The sequence below is a fragment of the Dipodomys spectabilis genome, unplaced genomic scaffold (assembly GCF_019054845.1).
Source record: "Dipodomys spectabilis isolate Male_0828 unplaced genomic scaffold, ASM1905484v1 ptg000107l, whole genome shotgun sequence".
Classification (NCBI taxonomy): Eukaryota; Metazoa; Chordata; class Mammalia; order Rodentia; family Heteromyidae; genus Dipodomys; species Dipodomys spectabilis.
Genome location: NW_024870784.1, coordinates 5,932,114 through 5,957,637, shown reverse-complemented (window position 1 = coordinate 5,957,637; position 25,524 = coordinate 5,932,114). Strand labels below are relative to the sequence as shown.

At 49.9% G+C, this 25,524-nt stretch overlaps 1 protein-coding gene across 1 annotated transcript in view; it reads left to right on the top strand.

The window, feature by feature from the left end:
- Dscam (DS cell adhesion molecule) overlaps window positions 1–3,842 on the top strand; it is a 475,219-nt gene extending 471,377 nt beyond the window's left edge. The window contains exon 33 of the mRNA XM_042687342.1: window positions 2,519–3,842. Coding sequence (XP_042543276.1) covers window positions 2,519–2,871 — 353 coding nt within the window. The 3' untranslated portion in view covers window positions 2,872–3,842. The remainder of the gene's footprint in view (window positions 1–2,518) is intronic.
- Window positions 3,843–25,524: the final 21,682 nt, after the last annotated feature.

Genomic DNA, 25,524 nt, shown 5'->3' with positions numbered 1-25,524 from the left:
TTAGGAAAGACTGACGGATGACCTGGAGCTTTGAGTAACATAGAACATGGATCATTGGGAGACAAAATCAACAGGAATTTTGAGTTTTTCAGGTTCAGAAAGTGAGTCATGGGTTGTGCTGAAGATTTGTTATTTAGCTAAGGATGCCTACTAGATAAGACTCTTGGAGTCTTATCAACATAGTCTTGTTGTTGTTGTTGTTGTTACTATAACAAAATAACCAAGGCATGCCAACCAGGTAAAGAAAAAAAATGTTGATTAGCTGAAAGTTTGGAGGCTGACCGTGCAAAACAAACAAACACGCCTCAAGTTCTAGTGAGGGTCAGGACAGAAGGCATGAGTGGGAAGAAGAGACCACCCCTCCAGACAGAAGGCCAAAGAGAGGCTGGGCCCCAGGTCCCTTCCATGGCAGATCCTCAATCATCCTCCACCAGGCCACGCCGGTGGAATGTCTCATTTGCTCCTGCCACCACACGGGGGACCACACATGCCACATCCAAACAAACCCTAGCCTGGCAGCACTGTCCACCCCTGAAACCTGGGAGAGAGAAATGCCTGGCCCTGCCTTCTTTGTCACCACCACCACTGGTTGTCCATGCAGATGCCATGTTGTTCCCCGAGCCCCTCCCTAACTTGTGACTTCACCCCTCTGCTACATCCCCAGCTGTCCCTCGGCCCCACCACCTCCACATCTCTGTCGCCTGCACATCCTTCAAAACTGCACGCTCCCAACCCTCTCTCGAGCCAGAGCTGTTTGCCTGGCACGTCATGAGTTGCAGGTGTGCCAAGAAAAGGGATTCCTCGTCATCGAGATGGGCAGAAAGAGTCCCCTGCATTCATCCCAGCATACTGTGCAAGCACCCAGCCCGCTCGGGCCCAATCTGGGAGCTGGGCTCCAAGATTCCCCATGCACTTCCGAGATGGAGGCTAAAGTCCTGAGCCGAGCCCACGTAGGTGGTGAGACACATTGTGCAAGTGGAATAACCTACAGATGAGGGCGTCGACACGGACAGAGGCCTCCGGCTTTCCTGTCTGGGAAGAGGGTGACATCGTGAAACAGCACTGGGCACTGGGCACCGAGGAGACCGTAGCTTTGAGCAAGGTGGGGGGAGGAGCGAAAGCTGACCTTCCCAGCTGGGCTTTCAGAATCCTGGCATGTAAGATTCAGGATATAAATTCACACAGGGAATGTCTAGCAAGGCTTCTAAAGTTCACAGGCAGGGCTCGGGTGAGAGCAGGTGTGAAGAATTGTTTACAGAGACATTGCACGGGGCGCTCTGAAAAGGAAGAAGCTGAGAACAGGCCTCGGGGAAAGTTCTGAACCCGGAGAATGGAGAGAGAGGGTGCAGTAGAGGAGGATGGATGAGGAGAGGCCGTCAGAGCTGCAGAGAGCCTGGGGACAGTGCTGAGGCTGCTGGGTGTTCTGGAACGAGAATAGCAACAGCATCAAAGGATACTGTAGTACAAGGGCAGAAGCGGAAATGGCAATGAGAGGTCTCGGTTCAGCTTCAATACAATGACTTTGATCATGAAAGTTGTCAAAACCAAGCAGTTCAGATTTTTCAAAAAATAGCTGCCAAGACAGAGAAGACATGCAAGAGATGTAGTGGGCAAAAATGCTTGCGGAGAATAAAGGAAGGAAGGAGGGTGAGTCCTGCAGTGCAGGCCTGAGCACCCCAGGCCGCAAGGCCCTTCTGAGAAGCCTGCCGGGGGACCGATGGGAAATACATAAGCAACGCCAGCCTGGTAGAGAAGCCTGTTGAGGGCAGAAAAGGTCGCTTCCTACTGTCTTGAAGCAGCCCAGAGGAGAGCTGGCTTCTATTCATGGTAGGCACAGGTAGAGACCAGCCATCAGACAGCCTTCACCCCAAGTAGATGCTCTTGGAGGAAACTTGAAACTGGGCAAGGAAATATTCTGGGCTCAACCACCATTATCTCTACAGACAACACACTGAAACAGAGGAGACAGGAGGAGGAGTTTAGTGGGTTAGATGAAGCCTAGTCAAGAAACCATACGCTTATAATGTCATCATTGCAGCCACGGTAGACACCCACATCTTCAGAGCTGTCCACAGTCGTGTGACCCCTTAGAACTGTCAATAGCAGTGCGGACTGTGTGTTGTTCCTTCTCAGCACCCTGGGCTCCGGCCTCCAGCCCGGACTCCCCTCGCTCCTCCCTGCTCAGGGTGGTTTGCTCTGCCTGGAAGACGTGTTGCCTTTGCCATGTTTTCCTTCTGGTTGTGCAGCTTGAATCTCACTCACTCCGTGTCTCGGCTCGGAACCAAAGGGAATGCTGTATGGAGAAGCTGGCCCTTGGCGCCCGGGCAGAGCGGCGTGCTGACAGTCTGACCTTCTCTGTGGTGGTGCCAATCAGGTGTCTTGAAGATGCCCCAAAGGGCATTGCGGGGGGGGGGGGTCTCCATCTCTCAGCCTGTGCTCCCAACTGGTACACAAGGTATTCTGGCCACGTCACAGAGGCAAGGAAACCCACTAACTCTCCGTGTTATTTTTCCCTCAGGCGACCTCATCCATCTGCCTCCATACCTTCGAATGGACTTCTTGTTAAACCGGGGTGCTCCGGGCACCAGCAGGGACCTGAGTTTAGGACAAGCGTGCCTGGAACCTCAGAAAAGTCGGACCCTGAAGCGTCCCACGGTCCTTGAGCCCATCCCAATGGAGGCCTCCTCCTCCACGTCCTCCACCAGAGAAGGACCCTCGTGGCAGCAGGGGGCCGTGGCTACATTACCTCAGCGGGAAGGCGCAGAGCTGGGACAGGCAGTTAAGATGAGCAGCTCCCAAGAGTCACTGCTTGACTCCCGGGGCCATTTGAAAGGAAACAATCCCTACGCGAAATCCTACACCCTGGTATAACACACGGCACCGCGGGACAGCATTGTAAATACAATTTAAACAGTTCAATCAAAGCTACCTTTTTTTTACGGAATTCCAATATTTATAATTAAAGAAAATTGCCAAAATATATTAAAAAAAAGAGAGAGAGAGAGAGACAAATACTGAAACCACAGACAGTGCAAAGACTGCCCTGCTTCTTTTTCTGTCTGAGTGTGAGTTTCATCCGCCTGGGCGTCTGATTTTTTGTGAAAGAGGCCCAGTTTTATGATCTTCACAGGCTATTGCATTTTTACTGATTTTCTACAAAGTGCATGGGGACTAATGAACCTTCTGACTGGAAGCGCTGTCACACCAGAGGTAAAGGAAGGAAACGGGAGGGGGCGACCCGCCTACTTGTGGGTTTCGGAGGAGCAGTGATTTCTGGGAGGGGACAGCCATCCTCACCTTCGTTCGCACACCTTTCTTTCCCATTAGGAACCAGGTCCTCGAGTCCATCTTCTGTTGTCAATTAGAATGAGTGCCGTCGGTGGAGGGGTGGGGGGGGGGATCCATTTGGTTTCCTTTTTTGGTTTCTTTTTTTTTTTTTTTTAATTTGATGAGACACTCTTTGCATTGTGTCTAAATGAAATAAAAAAAGAAAAAGGTGGTCTGCCTTTACTTCCACGTCTGCTCCTCTGATCTCCCACCGATTCCTGGTGGATGAGTCTGTCCTGTGGATGTTCAGTTTGCAAACACCAGCACTAGTCCCAGAGCCCATGGATAAGAGAGGATACCAGTGCGTGTCACTGAGAAGAGCAAAGAGATCCAGCCCGCACTGCCACGCTGGAGTCCACAAAGCGCAGGCTGGCCTCCAGCCCCCCGGGGCTGACTGGGTCTCCTAAAAGGCCGCACACCATCCCAGCTCTTGAGCCGGACAGCATTGGCAGCCTACGGCCAAATCCAACCTGATGCTCTTTTGGTAAATAAAGTTTTATTGGAAGAAGGCCAAAGACCGACCACAAGAGCCATTCTCGTGCAATCGCTGGTTGTGACTGTGCCTCGGTAGTTACCACAGAGGTAGGGTGGCCTACAGGACTTAACCTCCACAGGAAATAGGTGCTGACCCCTGTCCCAGAGTTCTCACTTGGCACTAAATTATAGGCGAGAGGAAGCAGGCCCTGCACCTGACCTTCCATGACTGTGTATCTTTACGTTGATTGTCCGTAACCCAGCATTCATACATGTTGCCTCTACACCCACAAAGCTACACAGGCAATGGTACTCCCCCGAAATCTCTGCTTGGTCTTTTCCTTCTTTCTTTAAATGGTTTTCCCTGTGGATCACCCAGAGAGTTTAATCACAAACAGGTGGAACTGAATTGCTTCCTCAGCCCTGGACTTCACACAGAGCCGTGGAAAGAGTGTGTGTATCTCCCCCTGGTACTCAGATGTGACACTGATGAGAAAACTTGAACAAACACCATGGCGGTCCCATCTCCAAATAACATGGTACACAAGTACCTCTGTTCTAATGGGGTCTACACACACTGCTGTGGTCATTACCATCTTTGAATGTATAGGAATTCCTTCCTTCCCCACAACTTGGCTCCCTTTCTCTTGTCCATCCTTCCATCTTCCCACTTATCTTCTAGGCAGGCTGCTTCCTGTTAAGATTCACAGGCAGCTCTGAGGACTAGGACCACATCAAAACCATCTGCTGGTGACCCTGTGCATGTGAGGCGGGACTTTGTTTCTTGTCATGGTTTCAGAAATGAATCCATGTCAACTGCTTCTATGAGCACACGAAATGAACAAATACTTCCCGGGGGGGGGGGGGAGATGAAAGCCCTATTATCCATCCAAAACGCCTAGCATTCTCCACACTTAGTTTACCTTTTTGAAACTGTTCTCTCAAACTGTACAAATATTCCTTCAGATGACATCCTATGTGCCTCTGAAATGGATCGTATACAAGTCCTTCCCTTAAAATACTCATTAAAATGAACTCCACTTGCTAGCTATGTATCAGAAAATCCTGCTTTCCTCTGAGACAGGGCCTAGAATGACTGACTACCAACAGCCAGAGCCATTGACTGACAGTGCCCTTAATATTTAGAAGAATTATTGAAAGCTTGGCACCAAGTGGCTCACGCCTGTATTGCTAGCTACTCAGGAGGCTGAGTCATGATTTGAAACCAACTAAGACAAAACGAGAGATTCATATATAACTAGCAGTAGAGGTGTAGCATCAGCCCATGAACAAAAAAGCCACACCAGAGCCCAAGTCCCTGGTTCTGGACACACACACAAGGAACGTCATTGAGAGGAATGGCAATGAACTTTGAACCTCTGTTTGTCTGATCATTTGTTTGGGAGAAGTTCTCCAATGAACCCTGGTCCATACAATATTACTCTTTCTTTATCCTCTGGCTGATATGTGTATGGAAAATGAGTGAGAGCTATCAGGACAACAGGCTGGATCCACTTTTATCACCTCGCTGGTTGGCAGATGGAAAGCTGCCCCTCTCTGAAGTGAATTGGGATGTCTCTCCGTCCCCAGAGTACTATGAGCCATGTAGGCCTCACCGCTGGGGTCACTTCAGGGCCCCTGATGCTTCCACCTAATTCACGTGCATCCCTGACCTACATCTTGTACCCACACCCACCATGGCTAAGAGGGTGGAAAAGCCAAACATGAAAATGGCAAGCTCCTCTCATCTGCATTCCCTGGTTGCAGACAGAAAGCATGTTGAAGCTCAATATTGCCCCCAAACATAAGCCGGTACTGCTCGGCGAGGGTCTCTCTGACCTGATGCCATGATACAGGCAGAGTTTTCATAGTTTGCAAGGAAACAACTGAGTCCTTCCAGAAAGTTCTTCCAGAATCCATCTCTGGCCATGGTGCCAAAGACTAGTTAGTTAGCAACCAGCTGCATTAGAAAGGGCTAAGGGTGCCTCACCGCAGGTCCATGTGAAGAGTCTTCTTTTACTCTCTAGACTATGTGACCCACACGTAAGCACCCAGCACTCCTGAGCCTTATGCCCTTCTCTACCGTTGATCTAGAATGACCACACAGTAGTCAACCCTACACAGAGTTCAAATTGGGAAGTGACCTCTAGGGCTGCATGAAACACTGCCCATCCAAACTCTGGGGAAGGAGTAAGACAGCAGAACCTTTGAACAGCCTAGAGGGTACCTGACACTGATGACCCAGGGCCACAGCGGTGGGGGGGGGGGGCAGCAATGGATGAGACGTGGCCAAGCTGTGGACTGGACAGAGCTCAGCCTCTTAGGGCTCTCCCAAGGCCAGATATGGGGTGCCTGTGGGGTCCCTTGCATCTGCACAGCTCTTCTGGGCAAGGGTGAACAACTTTGGAACTACACTGTTTTTTCAAGGATCTTTGCATAGCAAGTGACCTGGGAGGACAGGTTGTGTGTTTCTACTGGAGAAAAGGACGGCTTGTGCGCTGATTGCGATGCCAGCACTGTCTCCCGTCAAGAGAAAATTTGGGCAGGTTTGCTGGCGTCTCCCTTTCATGTTTAGGGTTCTTCCAGGGACGGGACGCCAGCAGCTCAGATGACCTCTTCACTGGCTATCTGAGTGTCTGGAGAAGCTCTTCTCCCCTCTGTCTTGAGGCCGATCTGGACTTCCCACGACAACTCTGAGCTCCCCATTTCACACTAGTGTCCACCCCCTCCCCTGACTTCCTGTTTCCTCCCTGCACGTCATCCCCCCTGCCCATAGTTCCCTAGCTTACCGTATTGCTTGTCTGTCTATCATTGTTTTTATTGATTATCGGCCCTCCTTCCAAAGAAAGGGACAGACCTGTCATTCCCTGTGTCCTTAGTTTTCAGAAAAGTGCATAGAAGGCCCCCTCCCAGCACTCATTGAAGAGAAACACAAGTGCGGGGTTTCCTCGGCTCGGAATCTCTCAGCGATGAAGCAAACCTTCAGCTCTTGTCACTCTTGTCTTAGGGGACTTGAACTGATGTCTATGCTGTGACCCTTCATCTCAAACCCAAGAGTCCCAGTCTTCTGCCAGGCCCAGGAACCGTAGCAGGCCAGCTTGCCAACATTCCAGGAAATCCCAGACTCTGGACAGTCTCCACAGTAACAAACGCTGTGAGAAGCACCCGTCTGTGCTCACACAGAAGGACAAACAGCTCTTGACGCTCAACTGGGTCTGCCCATTCGCCATGGTTTTGTAGTTTGTTTTCATTGTCATTGTTTCCCTTCTCTTTATAACCGTTGAAAACTTGGGGAAAGTGACTTTAAGCACAATGGCAGGGGGCATTTTGTTTTATCTCTGCAAGCAAAGCCAGGAACCCCTGTGGATCCCAGGAACTTCAAAACCCACTGGGAGAAGAAAGGCTGTTTATCATTCACATCATGTCTCCCAGGTACTGTGCTCTGTCTCAAAGACATTGGAGAAAAAAAATGTCTGGACATACACTTTGGTGTGGGTCGGTTAGAACAGTGCTTAGAAGGGTCCTTGGGGACAGCTGGGCCTGGGGACAGCGGGCATCACAATGACAGGAAAGGCAGCGTCCCCGGCTCTGCTGTGGAACGTTCAACGATCGTCGTCTCACAGAGTCATTCCGTGCTGCTGGAATCCCTCATCTCCAGGGTCCCCCAGCTGAGCACTTCGCTGGACAGAGCGCCTTCCCTGCTACTCTAGGGAGATACATTTCAGCAGTACAAGCAACTGAAGCTTCTAGAGACAAACCTGGGTGAGACGGGCCTTCCACAGTCCAGCCAGGTGACATGGTGACAGTCCCAAAACATGCCTTCTGCACACACAGAGTGCGGCAGCAGCCGGGGGCATGCAGGGGGCAGGTCAGGGTTTATGCCAATCCAGTGGCTGGGCCAGGCCCCAGCCTGCTCCTCCAGCTGGTCAGGGATGAGAGAATGGCTCTGTCCTCTCCTTCACTGGTGGATCCTGTTCTAAGCTCTTCTCTGGCGCTCATGTGGGTGGGTGGCATGTTACCCAGCCAGGTAGTGAGTTCTTCAACACACAGGGAATGGTGTCTCCAGTAAGAGTTTCCCAGGCCCTTGCAAGAAGCCAGGAATGAGGCCAAAATATGTACGCTTCTCTTCTAACTCAGCAAGGACCATGGTCGGTCCCAATATGTATCTCACTGGGCAAATACAGAAGTCTACGGGGCCAGAGCTACAGCCAGCAGTGCAAACAGATCAGTGTTTGAAAGGGGTGAGCAATGCGTGAACAGTCTATGCATCCACGAGCCTGATATATAAAGCAGGTTTTAATACTTTTTAATAAACTCATAAGTTCAGCATACAGTTGTGTTGGTTCTTTATTCCGGAAAGGAAAAGAAGCCGCTAGGTTGCTAGGAGTTTCAGTCCTGGAGGTCCTGCTGCATGTTGCATAAAATCCCAATCGGCGGGGCTGGAAAGGTGGCTCAGTGGTAGAGTACATGCCTTGCAGACATGAGGTCCTGGGTCTGATTCCTCAGCACCACATGAATAGAAAAAGCTGGAAATGGCTCCAGTGGTAGAACTCTAGCCTTGAGCTGAGGAACTGACCCAGCATTAAAGCCCCACTACCACCAACAACAACAACAACAAGAAAAAGAAAAGAAAATACCAATCGGTGTTGGTGACACCAGCTTCTCGCCAGGCCTTTCTAAATAAGAACACGTAAAAACCTCTCTCCAGGTGGGACTCTCCACCAGAGCGTCCTGTTTAGCAGTTTTGTAAGGTCGTGCTGGAATTTTTTGCGTGATTGTCAGCAGAAAGGCGATTCTGTGGGCGGGGCCTGGTCTCCAGCCGCGCTCCGATGTGCTGGTTAGTAAGTTCATCTCATCACTCATCTCTGGAAATGTGCGAGAGAGGGACCAGAGGTGTGGCAGGCTCCCAGGAAGCCAGCAGCACATGGGACACAAACCAAGCTCTACGCAGCGGGAGCTCCATCTTCGTCATCTTCCCGAACGCTCAGTCCATCTCCTTCTTCCCTCTCAGCAGGAGGACCAGCAGCCCCAAAGGACATCACAGAACTATGTCTTCCCTTTTCTGTTCCCACCCCCCCAAGGCCTCTGAGTCCCACCCTCCCCGCCCAGAACCCACTCAGGACCAAGGGAACATAACCTCCTTCCACCCACAGCTGCTCTCTCCATCCGGGCACTGGACTCTAGCCTCTCCCAACTCCACAAGACCCCGACTCCCTCTCTATTGCTGCATTTCCTCTGATGTGTGAAGATATTCAAGCTCATCAAGAACAAAGTTAAAAACAATCCCCGGTAATTCTCATTAGTCACAACAGCTAATGCTGGGACAAATAGAAGGAGGCTATCCTGTAAAGCTATTATCACACTGGTTGAATAACTGAACGTGAGCGTTACAAGGCTTGGGTTCTCCAAGGGATGAATGTGGCAATGGTCATGTTCCTCCCTGGAGTGAGTCTCTTGGTGTTTCTTGGGAAGCTACAGGAGCCATGTCCTTAAATGAGAATGGCAACCAGAGGCTCCATTCTCTTAGATGTGAAGGTCTAGGTCATCTCACCCAGCAAGCCAGCTGGACTGGGGGAAATGTGCACTGATCTACGGCACCTGGAATGGCTTTAAGGAAGGAGACGCTAAATAGACAACTTGGGCTGTGGGAATCCAGCACCCAGGAGCAGGGGCTACACTTCTGCTCCACCAAATCTCCTCCGATGGAGTTTCCCACAAAACTGAAGTCACCTCCAGCCTTCAAGAAGCTATGGTGGCAAGGAGTGAATAAATGAGAGGCAGTTAGATCTAGACAGACAGGGATGGTCTGTGTTGGACCATGGCTTTGCTGCAAACAGCTCCATCCAACCCTTTTTATCTCTTTCCCCGTGCCATGTCCTGGCTTCTTTGTGCTTCTCCTCTTCCACTTCCTCCAGGGACTGTGCTGAGCCATGGAGGTTGCATTTCCTGCAGGCACAGAGCCAGCACGCCTAGGGGCTGATATCACTCTGGAAAGACCTCGGCAAATGATGGACATATACAGGCACAGGAAGCCTAGCTGTCTTACCTCAAAATGGAACAATGTGTGATCTGAAGATGGGCGCTCCAGGATTCCCTGCAGGCCCTACCTGAAGCCCAGTCCAGCTTTGCGGGGTAGGCACATCCTTCCTTCTAACCAGGCCAGTCTTTGTCTCTCTCTCCCTTTCTGGCTTCTCCTGGTAGCACTGCACCAGTTCTCATCTCAAGTTCTATCTCTGGAGAACACTACTTAATGTAAGTTCTTCCTCATCAGCCTACTCTTGAGCCTATCCTGCTAACTACTGAGTGGTGTTAGCTAGCCAATACATATTGGCAATAAGTAAAACAAGAAGTAGGCGGCATTACCAATAGGAATGCCTCCTTTCTTCTTCTCCCCAGCACAGTTTTTTTGGGAGAGATGCTTAACTGAGTTTCTCAATGTAAAGGGAAAGAAAGTATACTCTTGGGCCAAAATGAACAAGGACAGGCTAAGAGCATATCCTCCTGGATTGCAGATCTCTCGGCTTCCTTCTCAAGGGTACCTGAGACAGCTTTGGGAGCCTGTCCTACAGCCGCCCGTGATCCCAGGGAAATAACTGGACAGTCACAGAGCAGCTTCCCCAATTCTGTATCCCGCCGCTGGTGGCTGGGGGCACGCTCTGCACTGACCCTCTCACAGAGAGGGAAGAAGTTGCTAGAACAGGCACTCAGCAAAAGAGGGTTCATCTAGATTGACAGATTCGGGGATACGTATGCCATCTGGGCTTTGAAACCAAGGAAGATCATTTGATTTCTTTAGTAGAGCTGGGCTCAGCCAGGAGACATCCAATTTTAGTACTAGCTTTGATGGAAAAAAAAAATCTATTCGGGGCTTGTAACCTAATGAGGCTTTACATTTAGGCTAGCAAGCAGAACGCTCAAAGGCTGAACACTAGGTATTATTTATAGATGGAGCATATCTGTGCACCTCTAACGCATCTCTAGAAATTTGGCCTTGGCTTCTTTGTGACATTGTGCTTTGTGGCTGCTCCCCGTGCCCCCGCTTCCTGCTTAGAAGAGTCCATCTGGGCCAAAAACTCGTTGACCGGAGCTGAGCACAGCATTTCCAAAGAGAGAACAAAAGAAAAGAGAAAAAAGAAAAGCAGAGTTGGAATAACATTCCATACAGAGTCATAGGATCTGGTTTGGGTACCTTTACAGCCTCTCCGTTGTGCGTCCAGAGTTCCTGTGAGACCCTGCACATACACCAACCACCCCAGGGTCCCGGCCCCACTCGGTGGAACTCGGGACAACAGCGGCTCAGGAACGGCCAGCTCGCCCCTCTTGAATCATGGCCAGAACACATCCCCACTTCCCCAGGGGCACTAGCCCTGATGGAAACTTAACCTACTTTGGTTGAAGCAGAAGACCTGGAGCCCGCGACTGAGTTCAGATCTGTCCAGTGGCAGGTCCAAGCTCATTCCATCATTTCTCCAGACTCAATCTCCTCATCGATCAGTGAGCCCGGGAAGTGGCCGCTGCTCCACCGTAACTCTTCTCGGGCACCTGGTGATGTGAGTATGAATTAGCGATGATGTATGTCTAACGGATGGAGCCTGGCTCCTGGCACCTAGTCATGCCTCACTAATGTCCACACGTAGGATGAGCTCTTCTTGTGACCCGCTTATAGGAAAGCACACATGCCGAGCAACATGGGCTGGTGGAGAAGGCCCGACACGCAGCCCGGTCAGCCACCCCCAGAGCTGTCTCCACACGGGCTGAAAAAGGGTCATTTTGTTCTATTGGTACACAGGACCATAGGAGCGAATTCTCCCACTGGGCCGTGTATTAGGTGACTGGCCGTGGATGCAGGAATGAAGTCATAGCCCAACAGCACACACACGCAAGTTGGATTGGATTGAAAGGTTTCATTGTGCAGTTGGTTCCTTTCCTTGCGTCTTTTGCTCTTTTGAGTTCGTTTAGCTCAGAGAGTTAATCGCACTGACATATGTAAGGAAGGGAAGGAGAGAAGTCAACTCACGGAGAATTTTTATGCCAAAACTGTACGAATGATAACATTTACAGCCTAAGCTTCAAAAGATACTACTGTTATCGCTCTAAAGCAAAGTGTTTAAAAATTTAAGAAGTCATTAACGCCATGTGGCTACATGCCCCCATTTATTTCTTATTTATTAGACTTAATAAAAGTAATAAAAAGGAAGCTCTTGGTTCTCAAATGTTGCATCTTTTTTAATGAGCAAATCATCTTAAATAGCACTTCAGTAAATAAAGACAGCAACCTGGCCGGGTCCCAGTGACACCACAGACATCCCAGCCACGTGGGAGCGATCCTCCCTTCCCAACAGTCTCTGTGGAGCTCTGCGTGTCCGTGCTGCCCGGAACGCACGGCCCCCTCGGGCCTCTTCCCTCTTCCCTGTCTCTGTGATGATCTCAGTTCTGTGCAGGAAAGGGTTCATGGGAAGAGGCTAGCCTCCATCACCAGTCTAGCACAGCCCATGGGTGCCACTCTGCACCTGGCCCGGCTGGGTGGAGAGCACCTTAACTGGGATCTGCAGAGCCCTGGGACTGTCTGGGAGCTCTCGGGTGAACGCTGTTTGTCTGCTATGGCCCTGTGCAGAGAGATTTTCTCCCTTGTAGCCCATTCCATGGCTTCTCACCTCTCGGCAGTGTGTGCTCTGAGAGGTGGCGGGGAGGGGGTGTGGCTGACGCCGGCCCTGCTCAGGCAGGACCTGGTAGCCTCCTTCCTCTGTGAACAGTGCAGAATCTGCCCCTGAATCATATTCGGTGTCTTCCCCCCCAGGCTTCCTTCATGCTCTGTGCTCGGCACTCACGGCTTTCTTGCCAGGATCTCAGAAGTCCTTTGGTCTCGCAACAGTGTTCAGAACTGTTCATCAAGAACCCTGTGATTGGAGACTGTTATCTCTATGGTGGATTTCAAGGGCCTGTTTTAAAAATGGAAATTCAAGACTGTGGCCTTTGTTCTAGACATTCTCAACAACTGTCCGCCTTGAAGACTGGGGCACAAAAGCTGGTGGAAAGGAGCGAGAAGCAAGGGGAAGATGGCAAAGGGCTCTGGCATGTCAGGCCGGCTACAATGTCCCTGGGAGCAGCGGTGCAAGTCGTGACTCCGGGATCCCAGAATGCTCTTTGAAGAGACGATGGAGGTGAAGTCATGCTCAATTAGCATGCACCCTAATCCAATAGCACCAGTGTCCATGAGCATGGAGGAGATACACAGACACCAGGACTGAGGCATCAGCCAAGGCCAAGGGCTCCCGGAAAATTCTGAAGCTAGAAGAGGCCAGAACACACCCTCTCCTAGAACATCCAGAGAGATGAGGCCTTGTGCCTTGATTTCAGACATTTGGCCTCCAAAACCATGAGAGAACAAAGCTTAATGACTATACTTTGTTACAGCCACACCGACACACCAATTAAAAGATCCAGAGAGCAGCTAGGGGCCCTGAAATGGCAGCTCAGCCTACCAAGTTAGTGAAAGTGTTAGCGACACATCTTTCAAATGCAGAGGAGCAAACATCCAAGCCACTTGCTTTAAGCAAGAGAGGAAATCTATTGGCTTCACCAAATCTCTGACAATGGATTTGGTCACCTTCAGGAAGGGTTTGATCCAGGAATTCACACACTATGACCGCCCCTCTGCAGCTCCATCTTTTCTCTGGGTTCTGTGCTTTATCCTCCACAGGGAAACCTAACTCTTGGTCTGTTGATGCCAGACTTTTGCTTCTTCTTCATAGCTACTCTCCACTAATTCTCCTTCTCATTTCTCTACTCCACCTGTAAATCAGTTAATTAAGTTTTGATCCTGACAACCCATTTAGCACAAAGGAGTACTGTTTGCATGGTGCTTAAAAACACAGATCATGAAGCCAGTCTCCCTGCCAGTTGCTAGCTCTGTCTTTTGGGAAGAGTTGTTTAACATCTCGGTGTCTCCTGTGTCTCATTTATTAAATGTGGATCATAAACATAATGACCTCATGGTGTTGCTTTGAGAATTAATAGACATTAAGTGCTTGTAGTTCGCTGAGCTAATACTATAAATTAACTGTGGATAACAAGGCCAAGACCTGACATGTGCTAAGGACATAGCTGTGGCCTCTATCTATAGAAGTAGTCACATATCAAGCAATTTTTTTTAAAAGATAGCATACATTTCGAAACAAACTTTTGGCATAAACTCACCAGTCGCAGAAAATTCATAGATGGAGAAATTCAAGCTCAGGGCTCTTCCTGTCATTTCCAAGACCACCTTGTTAACAGGAAGTCAAGTTCCAAAGAAGGCTCCTGTTTCGAGTGTCTCACACTCTTGTTTGCTTTCTCCTTACACACTGCCTCTTTCTTTCTTTCTTTCTTTTTTTTTTTTTTTTTGGTCAGTCATGGGGCTTGAACTCTGGGCCTGGACGCTGTCCCTGCACTCTTCAGCTCAAGGCGAGCACTCTACCACTTGAGCCACAGCGCCACTTCCGGTTTTTGAGTGGTTTATTGGAGATGAGTCTCACAGACTTTCCTGCCCCGGCTGGCTTTGAACCTCGATCCTCAGATCTCAGTCTGCTGAGATGACAGGTGTGAGCCACCGGCTCCCGGCTTTGCCTCTTTCTTTTGTGCTAATTGAAATACCCAGAGTTCCATCATTCTCAAAATAAGTTGGTCCTGTGTGTCTCTTTTGAGTCCTAAAGTGGCCACATTCTGCCCCCTCTTTGTTTACTGGGTTCTCGAACAAGCCAGTGACTGAGGCCTCGCTTTCATCTATTTCTTTGCAGGTTGTATAAATTTTGTTGGCCTTCCACATTCCCTACTTGCAACCATCATTTAATCTGTTCTTCATAACAACCTTGTCTTATTTCTGGCATTCTCCTGAGCATCCCTTTTAAAGATGATAAGACAGGTCTCGAGTATGACAGCAAATGGCGGTCGCTGGCCTTCTGTGCAGGCATTGACACTTCCTTGGCTTGTCTCCCACCTCCCTTCCCAAGACTCCGTGCTCCACTCCTCCTCCACACAGAGCCAGAAGCACCTGTGAGTGTGTCCTCTGGGATCCGAAGATGTGTGGGTGTGTGTCCCCTGGGATCTGAGGGTGTGTGTGTGTGTGTGTGTGTGTGTGTGTGTGTGTGTGTGTGTGTGTGTGTGTGTGTGTGTGTGTGTGTGTGTGTAATTTCCACAGGTGGAAGTTACAGGACCACAACTCCAGAAGCAGATTGTTGGCTCAACATGGAAGAAAGTTGTTCAGTCCTCAGTATCTGAGGGTTTTTTCCTTCTTTTAATGGAAGGGTTGTTAAAGTACTCCCTCTTCCTGAGGAACAAGACTCTCTGTAGGCCAGGCGGGAAAGCAGGAGATGGGATGGAGCACGTGCCCTCCTGGGAAATAAGCTCAGGAAGAGGACACTGAATTGTCACTGAGCTCCCACAGTGAGGGAAATTCCATTTCTACCCTGTGCCCACGAGAGGACCCCCGGAGACAAAGGAAGTCGCACCTCCAGCGTGCCAGGGTCAGGGCTCCGAGTCACCAGGGAGCTCACAAACCTCCTGCAGGTGGTCCAGGTACTGGCTTTCCTTATGCTTGGTGACAAAAGTTGGAACCCATAAAAAACAATATTGACCAAATGAATGAAGCCATCGGGAGTGGCACACACACACACACACACACACACACACACACACACACACACACACAGAACAAGGATTTGCTATGTGTCCATGATCCATGACCCCCAGAGGAAGGGAGAAGACCTACAAGGGGACCCATTATCCACAAGAGCAAATGAGAGCTGTGTGGGTCTTGGCTCAGAACCCTTGCCTTCCCTCACAGGTGATGGAGGAGCCCCACCCTGAGCTTCTGGAGATAGTCAGTCCCGCTCTGCAGAGAGAACAGCTAGAATTAGACAAAAGATCAACCTAAATATTCATGAAGGCATTAAAGAAAACCCTGAATAGCTAAAGTAATTCTAAACAGAAAGAGCGCAGCTAGATGTGTCACAAGAACAGACTTCAAGTCATACTACATAGCCACAGTAGCAAAACAGCATGGTACAGCCACACGCACACACACACACACACACACACACACACGCACGCACACACACACACACACACACACACGCACACACACGCACACACACACACACGCACACACACACACACACGCACACACACACACACACACACACACACAACTAACGGAACAGTATAGAAAACTCAGACATAAAATCACACAGCTACTGCAAATTTTTGACAATGGAGCTAAAAACATACACAGACGACAGCCTTTTCAGTAAATGGTGCTGGGAAAACTAGGTACCTAGCTGCCGTAGATGGTACAAAATCAACTCTAGGCGACTCAAAGAGATCAAAGTAGGACCTGAAACTTCATATCTACTATAGAAAACCTAGGGAAAGTGCTGGAAGTTACAGGCATGGATAAATATTTTAAAAAAATAGGATTCCATTTGCCCAGAAGATAGAATAGAGAAGTGATAATTAGGGCTATATCAAAGTGTTTCTGCCCCACAAGAGAAACAAAACACAGGAACCAAGAGACAACTCATGGAATGGAGGAAAAAAATCTCTGCCAGCTGTTCAACAAAGGATTAAAATCCAGAATATACCAAGAACACTAAAAGTTTGATAGCAAGTAGACAATTCAGTTAATGAAAGGGTAAACAAAGTGAACAGTTCTCGGAAAAAATACACATGGCTAATAGACGCATGAAGAAATGTTCAACACTTTTAACCATGAAGAAAATGTAACTCAAAACTACACCGAGATTTCTTCCCACCCCAATCAGAACGGCATCCATCAAAAATAAAAACAAGTAGCAAATACGGGAAGGACATGGAGGGAAAAAGAACTCGACCACTCTGCTGGTGGGAATGTAAACTAGTGCAACCATTATGGAAATCAGCACGGAGAATCCTCAAAAAAGACTAAAAATAGACCTCCTGTATAGCCCTGCCATACTGCTGTTAGGCATATAGCTAAAGGAGAGTAAACCCAAACACACACCTGCATACCTGTGTGTATGGCAGCTTTGTTCCTGACAGCTGAATGATGGAATCAGATAAAGTGCTCGCATTAACTTCTAGTTAATGGAGGTTTATTTCTATGTGTTTACCTCTTTGTATTGTGAGTCTTAGGGCGGTGAACTTGTGACTCCTGCTTCCTTTTCTCCCTCTCCCTTACACTGCACATGCCAGGGTTGCCCTACCCCTCTACAGTCAAACTTCATTTCAAATCCGTGCAGGGGCTGGGTATAAGGTCACTGGCATGTCATCATGCAAGCCTAGTGAAATTCTCTCTGAAAAAAAGTTCATCCATGCTAATAACAGCAAGCGGTTTGCCTCATGGTAAATGTGAAGATGTTGCGCATACAGATGTCATCTAGTCTGATCATTGCATCAATATTTGTAACGTGCCTCTGATAAACGTCCGTAAACATCAGCGATATTAGCAGCCTTTGTTTCATTCCAGCTCTCGAGCTGCAGTACCTTTGCCCGTTTAGCATTTCTCCACCCTCTCTCTATACACAGATAAATAGATCCATGGCAGGAGTCATGGTGGAGTCCTTGCGGGATCAGGTGAGCTGACTGATGTCACATAGTACCAGGGAGCAGTCGAGGAAGAGGCTGGGGCCCGTGTCTAACTGACCACCTGACATGCTTTGCTTTCCTAAAAAGCCACAGTGGACTAGACAAGTCAGCTTCCGGGACACCAGCGGGAAAACAAGACCTATCCCTGGGGAATGAGTCTCCCAGGAGACTAAAGGTCTCTGTGCATAGATGCTGTTGGGAGACGGGTCACGAGTATTCTGTAAAGTCAGGGTTGAATGGGTACATGCAGAGGGGGGCGGGGGAGGGAGAGGGGTCGACCAGGAAGGGGGAGGGGAAGAGAATGCAGTAAGAATTCACTGTGGAAGGGGTGAGGAGGTTGAAGGGTGACACTGACCAACATGCACTGTATTCGTCAGCTGCTTTGTCACATGGCCCTCCTTTGTAAACCACTGAGAGATAATACGAATATAAATAATGCGAGTCAGTGCTGGGCCTTGGGGTGGAGCAGTAGCCTGGCATGTGGAGAGCGTGGCTTTGATGCTTAATCACTGCTAAATCGGTAAGCAGATACACCTGGGAAGTACATCCACCCATAGGTCTGCCCCACAGGTCCCCTCCATGCACACAGCTCAGGGAACCCTTTCAGGATGCTGATGCAGCACTGGCTGTGGACTCAGGGGGTCTGCCCTCCCTGCATGACACACACGGGTCACTCCCAGCCAGCAGCGGCCTGAGGACCCACCAGCTATGAGGTATCTGTCAGAGACCCGCCCAGTTCCTCCTGGGAACCAGACTGTATCTCTTCACCCCGCCAACAAAAGCACGTGAGCTCCAGAAGCCCAGCCTCAAAACCCCCAGCTGGACCTCTCCACGTTTCCCAGAATTTGCCTTCTTGCAGTCGTTTCTGAAATCAGCAAACTCTACGTGAGGACAATGGGCCGTCGTGTGGTGGGTTAAACTGCTCTATCCTAAAAGACAGGCTGGGAGCCCCGGCCCTGTACCTGCGCGTTAGCAGACGTAAGCAAGGGAAGAAGGCATCAGGCTGGATGAGGCTCATGCCCCTCCCCCCCCACATACCCCACCGGCCAGTCACGGGCGTCCTGATGAGAAGCAGGAGCTCTGGACACACAGACGCCCAGGGAGCATGCCCTGAGCAGAAGAGATGAGAGTATGGAGCGCCAACAAAGAACACACGAACGGGCAGAAGCTAGGGAGAGAGGCGAAGGACAGGGCCCAGCCAGGGTTCCCCAGGCAGCCAGCCCTCCTGACATCTTGATTTCTGACATCCACCGCTGCCCATGCAGCGACAAATAGTGTACTTAGAACACGCATCGTTCAAAGCAGCAGCTGGATGCTTCTTCCTTGCTCAGGCTCCAAAACAGTCTTCAAATGCAGCCCCGCCGGCCCCTCCCCGGAGCCCTCTCCTTTGCATCACAAGCTGGGGCTGCGGCGGGCCCCGGGCCGGTAGAGCCCACCGCCCATCTGTATCCCGGTCACGGGCGCCCCTGGCATCTGCTTGGCCGGCAGCCGGTGCCGTGCCATCGAGCGAGGATTCTGCGATCTCCATGTGTGCCGCAGGACGGCAGGAGATAATGTAACACATCCAACAAAACCACCCGGCCTCCACAGAAGACGGGCGTCAGAGCCCCTCCGCTGACAGTGCAGAGACAGATGCCTCCAATTTGGAAAGAACCTGGGTAGAAACTGGGACACGGGGCCCAGTCAGAACCGCTGGCCCGCAGCCTTCAGTAAGTCATCTTGGCCTGCTGGGCCTCCTTTCAGAGCCTGCGACAAACAGTGGTCACCTTAGGACTCGCGGAGCCCTGGGAGGGCCTCAGAAGGAGAGGAGGGAGGTATACCATATTTCCTTCTTTCTAAATCCCAGACTGTACTCGAAGTTTGCAAGCCGGTGCTGAGGGCCACGGTAACGCTGAATAGGACACTGGCTCCAAGAGGTCTCCCGAGGATCATGTCCATTCCTAGCCAGCTCTGCCCTCTGCCCACAGCTGACACCTTCACGTGGACAGATCCCACACCTGAGCAGCCCCAAACCTCTTCCGGAAAGCCAAGCACTGACAGCAGTCTGGCTGGACTAGCACACAAACATGCAAACAAATAAATAAACCAATGACCCTACAAGCCTCAGACCCGCTCTGGGGGGCAAATTGTGAGAAGGCTCTGATTCCCTTTAGACCTAAGCCTCAGGAGAGCAGACCACAGACATGCACAGAGACGACCCGTGCAGGAGAAGCACGAGGCCGGGGCACGAGGGGCTGGAGTTGGGCCACGGTGCCATCAGGGCCTGGCTCCCGGGCGTTCCCAGGCTATTGTGGCTCCAGAGGGCTCTTTGGAAGCTCAAAAGCACTGATGCTTTCCACCAGCCTGCAGCCTGTGCCCTCTCTCTGGTGTGGGGAGACCACAGTGTCATTCTTCCTCCCTCACTGTCATTCATTCCACCCTTAGAGACTTGGGGCGGGAGGAGCCTGAGATCGAGAGGGCCTCCAGCCTTATCAGCACCCTGCAGAGCCAGGCAGCCCACTGGGGAGGACAGCCATGGCGGGCCTGTTCTACAGGGGGAGCTGGGTGTGAGTCCTGGAGCAGCTACTGTGGGCTGGAGGAGACATGTGCCCTCTCTTGAGAGATCTTTTTTTTTCTCTCCAACGTCATGGGGTATTTGGACTACAGAATTACTCTGCTCCTTACTAATCCTACGAGCTTCTTATCTGAGGGGCCCTGTCAGGAGGTCCAGGGTTGTGAGGGATACGGCCCCAAGCCGCTGCAAGAGCTGGTGGCTGCTGGTCCCCCAGAAGTCCAGCCCAGATGAAGCCGCTCACCTTCCCTCCCCAGGACCGCCTCCACCCAAAGTCCAGAGGCCCAGCTACCTTGTCGCAAGGCGGGGGTGGGGGGCCACCTCAGGAGCCACACCTGCCCCAGGACTCCCCACGGTTATTGAGGTTCACCCTGTCCCTCTGTCCTTACCACATAGGAGCTCATTCCGGCCTCCAAGCCTGGGTCTCTGGATTCCACCACAGGCAGCTCGTTGAAGACAGCGGTTTCATAATACAAAATGGAAGGCAGGAAGAGCTGGGTGGTATGACACGTGCCCAGGCTCTGAGTCCCATCCCCAAGACCACAGGAAAGCAGTATGATATAATACAGACAAGAAAGAAAAGGGAGGGAAGGGCGGGAAAGCTGACAGGAAAAGAATGGAGGTGCGCAGGTGACCAGGAACCAGGAGCCGGGGGAAGCGGAGGACGGTCAGGTGCCAGCCCCTCCTGGGGTGACGGGGAGGGAGGGAGGTGACAATCATGTCACCTTGCATCCGGGAGGAGCAAGAGCAGGCGTCACCAGGTGTGGGAAACCGCTTAGCTGTGCAAAACGTGGGACTCTCCTGCCTCAGCATTCTCAGAACAGAGCAGGTGGCCCCGTGTCAGCTCTGGCCTCCAGAGCTGGAGTTCAAGCTCGGGGCACTCTCAGGGCAGGCTGTCAGCCACTCACCTTGTTCTCCCAACAGATCTCCATGAGCACCCCTTTGGCCTTTCCCATTTCTCCTAACCACATGGCCACTACCTGAAAGATTCGGTCAGCTGCAAAGAGATTGCATTCCAAACACAGATGGACATCAAAGACCCCAGGTCAGAGGGCTGCGGGCAAATGGGAGAGGCAGCCTCAGATCCCTCAGGGACTCTGCCTTCCTGTAAACAGACACCGTGGCCTGCAAAGAGCTTACTCCACAGAACCATGGCCCCATTGACCAATGTCCTGTCAGCCTGTTCTTCCTACCTACTCCAAGCCTCTGAGTAGTAAAAATGCATGAGAACTGCGAAGTGTGGTGCATGGTATTTGTGTGATGTGCATGCATTATGGCACACACACATGAGCTGTTTGTGTTTGGTATGTTGTTTGGTGGATGTGTTGTGTGTGTACTGCTTATATGATTGTGTGTGGTGTACATGTATGGGTGCATGTGTTGTGTTTGTGTGTTTTGTGTTTGTGACATGGCTGTATTTTGTCTGTCATAGCTCTAGAATGGTCAGCGTGGTCCTGACTCCACAATATTTTGACATCTTGGTGAAGGAGCAGGCTGTGAGCTGGGGAACCACAGAGCAGAGGTCAAAGTAGGCCTGACATCCAGTTGATGTTTCACAGTAATGAGGTTGACAGCAGGTGGGTGGGGGAAAGAAAAGCAAGAAAGCCAGCACACCAGAAGTTCCATCTGGAAGAAGGGCAGCATTACCACCATGTTCGGGATTCCACTGGAAGAGAGGCTTTGAGAGACACTGGGAGGCAGACAAATAAAACTCAACCCGTGACTGCCTGGAGGGACACAATGTCCTCAGCACTGGGAGCATGGGTTAGGAGCAACAGGCCTTTCCTGGGGAGTACGAAGTGTGGGCAAGATTGACTGGGCTTGGGTGTGAGTCTGGATTTAAGCCTTACCTCCAATATCTACTAGCTGTGACTTGGAACTTACCAGCTTCACCGTTCTTCCAGTTCTCCAAAGTTTCCAGACAGAACATAGCAATAGATCGCGCCTTAAAAGACAGTGACAATTTTCAAATAACACAATAAAATATGTGGAAAATGTCTGACACAATTGGACACTTAATCAACAGTGGTTATGAGTTAAAGAAGGGCAGTAGATGACTTCAAAATCTGAAAAAAAGTACTCTCCCCCCAGAAAAATGCACAGTGCACATGCACCTCAGATGGGTATGTGGTGAGCACACGCAACCACACACACACACACACACACACACACACACACACACAATTCCTTATTCAACATCCTTGGAACTATGAACTCCTGGTGGCCATTACTCGATCCTACCAAGTGCCCAGATCCAGTGTAAAGCCTTCAGGCCTCAGGCCATGGAGGTAGAAAGATGGATCTGGGTTTTCTGAGAAGAGTCGAGGCTGAGGAAATCAACTTGAGAGACTCCACCATGCTCTTGAGCACTAGAGACATTCACCAGGGCAGTGGGAAAACAGGAAGTACATCAGACTCAGAGGGGCTCCTGGGAAGTGGTAGGCGTCGGAGGAACCCCTTGACAGCAGGAGCTGGAGACAGTTGGGAACACACAGGCTTTAATCCCAGCTGGGTAGTAGTTTGGAACATAAGACAATACAACGAAACTTCACGGACCATCCTTTCAAATGCCATTGAAGTATTAGACTTTCAGTCTTATTTAGATGCCAAAGTTTAGTTTCTTTGCTAGCTCCTTTCTTCAGCTGTTCGATGAAATCTGTGTCCTCTGCAAAAGCTGTGTTTCCCAAACCAAAATCATGATACATATGTAGGAATAAGAATATTTTTATGACTTACAAATTTATTTATAAGACACTTTACAAGCACACAGAAAGTTACAGCTGTGTGTGTTTAGCAAAGTAACTGTTGGGAAGAATGAAATTAAAGGAAGCCATATGAATTCTGGGAAATTCCAGGCATGCCAGTCTCAGGTTCAAAGCTCCCCCGTGACGGGTACCTCTGAGGGGAAGAGCACAGGGACCCAAACATGTCCGTTTCCCTCACCTTTTTGGCCTCTCGGAGGAGAGAGGAGGGAGCAAGGAAAGGATGGGGAAGGGGGTGGTAAAGTAGGAAAGGCTGTGACTCAAACCCAGGTGTTGCCTCCCATGAGTGACCAGGACTTCTGACCCACGCATGCGTGGCTCCTTTCACCACGTTCCATGACAGGTGGGGTGAGTTGGGGTGTACTGGTTTGGGGCTCCCTCTCACCAAGTTTCCTGGTGGATGTGGGGTTGTTATCCCTCAAATCTGGGTGTTTGGAGGAGGATTTGGGGGAGGGGACATTTCTAAGCCCTCTTATTCTCCCTAGTGTTTTCGCCAACATCTGATAAGAATTACTTAGAGCTGGGCGCCCATGGCTCACACCTGTAACCCTAGTGACTCACAAGGCTGAGATCTGAGGAGTATAGTTCAAAGCCAGCCCAGGCAGAACAGTCTGTGAGACGCTTAGCTCCAATTAACCACCAGAAAACCACTTCTGGTATGGATCAAAGTGGTGGAGCACAAGCCTTGAGCAAAAGAGTTAAGGGACAGCATCCAGGCCCTGAGTTCAAGCCCCACAGCCAAGAACAACAAAAGCAAAAGAATCATTTAGGGGTGGGAACAGGACCTCCATGAGTGAGAAATCACCTCCTAACTCATCTTGGTGAGCAGACATTCAGCCACAGAGCCGCTGACCTCACAGAGAGGCTGGGCTGAGGGTCACAGACAGGAGCACTGTGAGGTGAGTTCGCCCAGGACCTGAGTCTGAAGTTTAGGATAAACCCTCCCTTTGTGGTCTGTGCACCTGTGTTGTGGTACTTGAAACTATGGCATGTACAACAAGCTTCCTCCAACACGGAGGCACATTAAAATATGCCTGCTCATTAAGTGAAGGGCAAATCTTGTGTCTTACCCACTGAATTGATGAAATGCTTCTCTCCAGGCTGCCTGGAAATTGTAAAGGTGAGCGCAAAAACTACCTTTCTGATACTAGGAAGAGAGACAGCTGTGTCCGCACTAGCATCTGCGACCACAGACACATCCTTAAACACTCAGGGTCTAAGATGTCACCCGAAGATGGATCCTTTTCTGTGTCATGGCAGATCAGGAATTCATGTTCCAAATTTTATGCCCAACAGCATGTGGCTTATTACACCGTCCTTTAATGAAGATCATCTGCCCTGTGCAGCACTGAGAATATTAGCAGGGACCGCGGCTGAATCCACAATGACAATTTTACAAGGGGAGAAGAAATATTCAGGACAGAACACCAAAGGATGATGAATGGCATCACTGCTTATGACCCATCCTGCAAGAAAAGGTCTTCTCACCAGCAGAATGAGAGAATTTTCAAGGAATCTGCACATGTTGATCCCGAAGTTGGGCAACTGGAGGCAAAGCATGGAGAGGCAGGTGGGCAAAATGTTGAGTTGGCTACAGGGAATGCTGTGGTGGGGACGTGGGTGGGAGGACGGGGCAGGGGGACAGAACTTGCTTGAGTGCATAAGCTATGTCTGGGATCTCCAGTTCCCACCGAACCCCTATAACCTACATAGAAGCAGACCTGGAAATGATCCAGCCTCACATCAAATCATTCAGATGGAGGACAGTAAGGTCCAGAGTCATGACAAAGCACAGAAGTCCAGAAAACTAGTTAGAAGCAGAAACCAGCTTAACAGTCTGGTATCCAGACTCTAGATTCAGGTTGTTGGATTTATGGTGTCTCTCTTGGTTTCAAAGAAAATCAGAGAAATGAGGTTTGCAGATAAGCACAGAGCAGAGACCATTAGATCCAATGTGTTTGTTTTGAGGGAGAGCTGGTGGATCTCCCGATGGTTGGATTCTTTGTCTTTCTTGATGATCCATTACGTGTTGGCATTTGGATCTATGCCCTGGGGACCCAAGGATGCACTGTGCCTTATTCTCCTTGGAAAACCCCAGTCAAATATGTTACAAGAATCCCATTCTTCCCACCTCAGCTAACCTCTCCATATTGATTCCTTAATGGTTGCAATAAAGCCTATAAACAAGTTTGGGTGCTTGTCCAGATGCAAGAAGTGTACCCATGGCTGGTGCAGGGGAAGAAAAAAGGTAGCTGTCCTTCGTTTCCTTAACAATGTGGCTATTTTCTTTTCCAGTCAGGAATCTTCATAAATTTGCTGCCTATAGCAGCAGCCAGCCTTGGAATTAATTCTCGGTTACTATGTATTTATTTCCTAAATGGCAAATACCTATTAGCATGAATATTCAAATGGCACTGCAGGCCATTAAAACTCCATTTATTCCACAAACAGAGCACTTGATGGCTTTTTGTGAGCACAAAATGCAAAAACTTCCAGACCTTCAAGGTCTTTGGGAGCTAAAAAAATGACTGTATACATTTATTAGAAAATTTCACACTGGCTGCAAAGCCAGGGCTTTAATCGCCATTCCTTCTGCATGCCCAGGATCATTATACTTGTAAGCCATGCAATAAATTCCAACTTCAGGCTAGCAGTCATTGGAGTCTGAACCAAACTGTTTGTTTCTGGGATTTAATAGAATGGTCACTTGGAGATGGGTGGGGATTACTTACCAAGCTCTGCCAAGATTTTTATAGCTCCAAGAAATTACTTTCTGCCCCCAGAAGCTCTGTGCTGCAGCCGTCTTAAAGG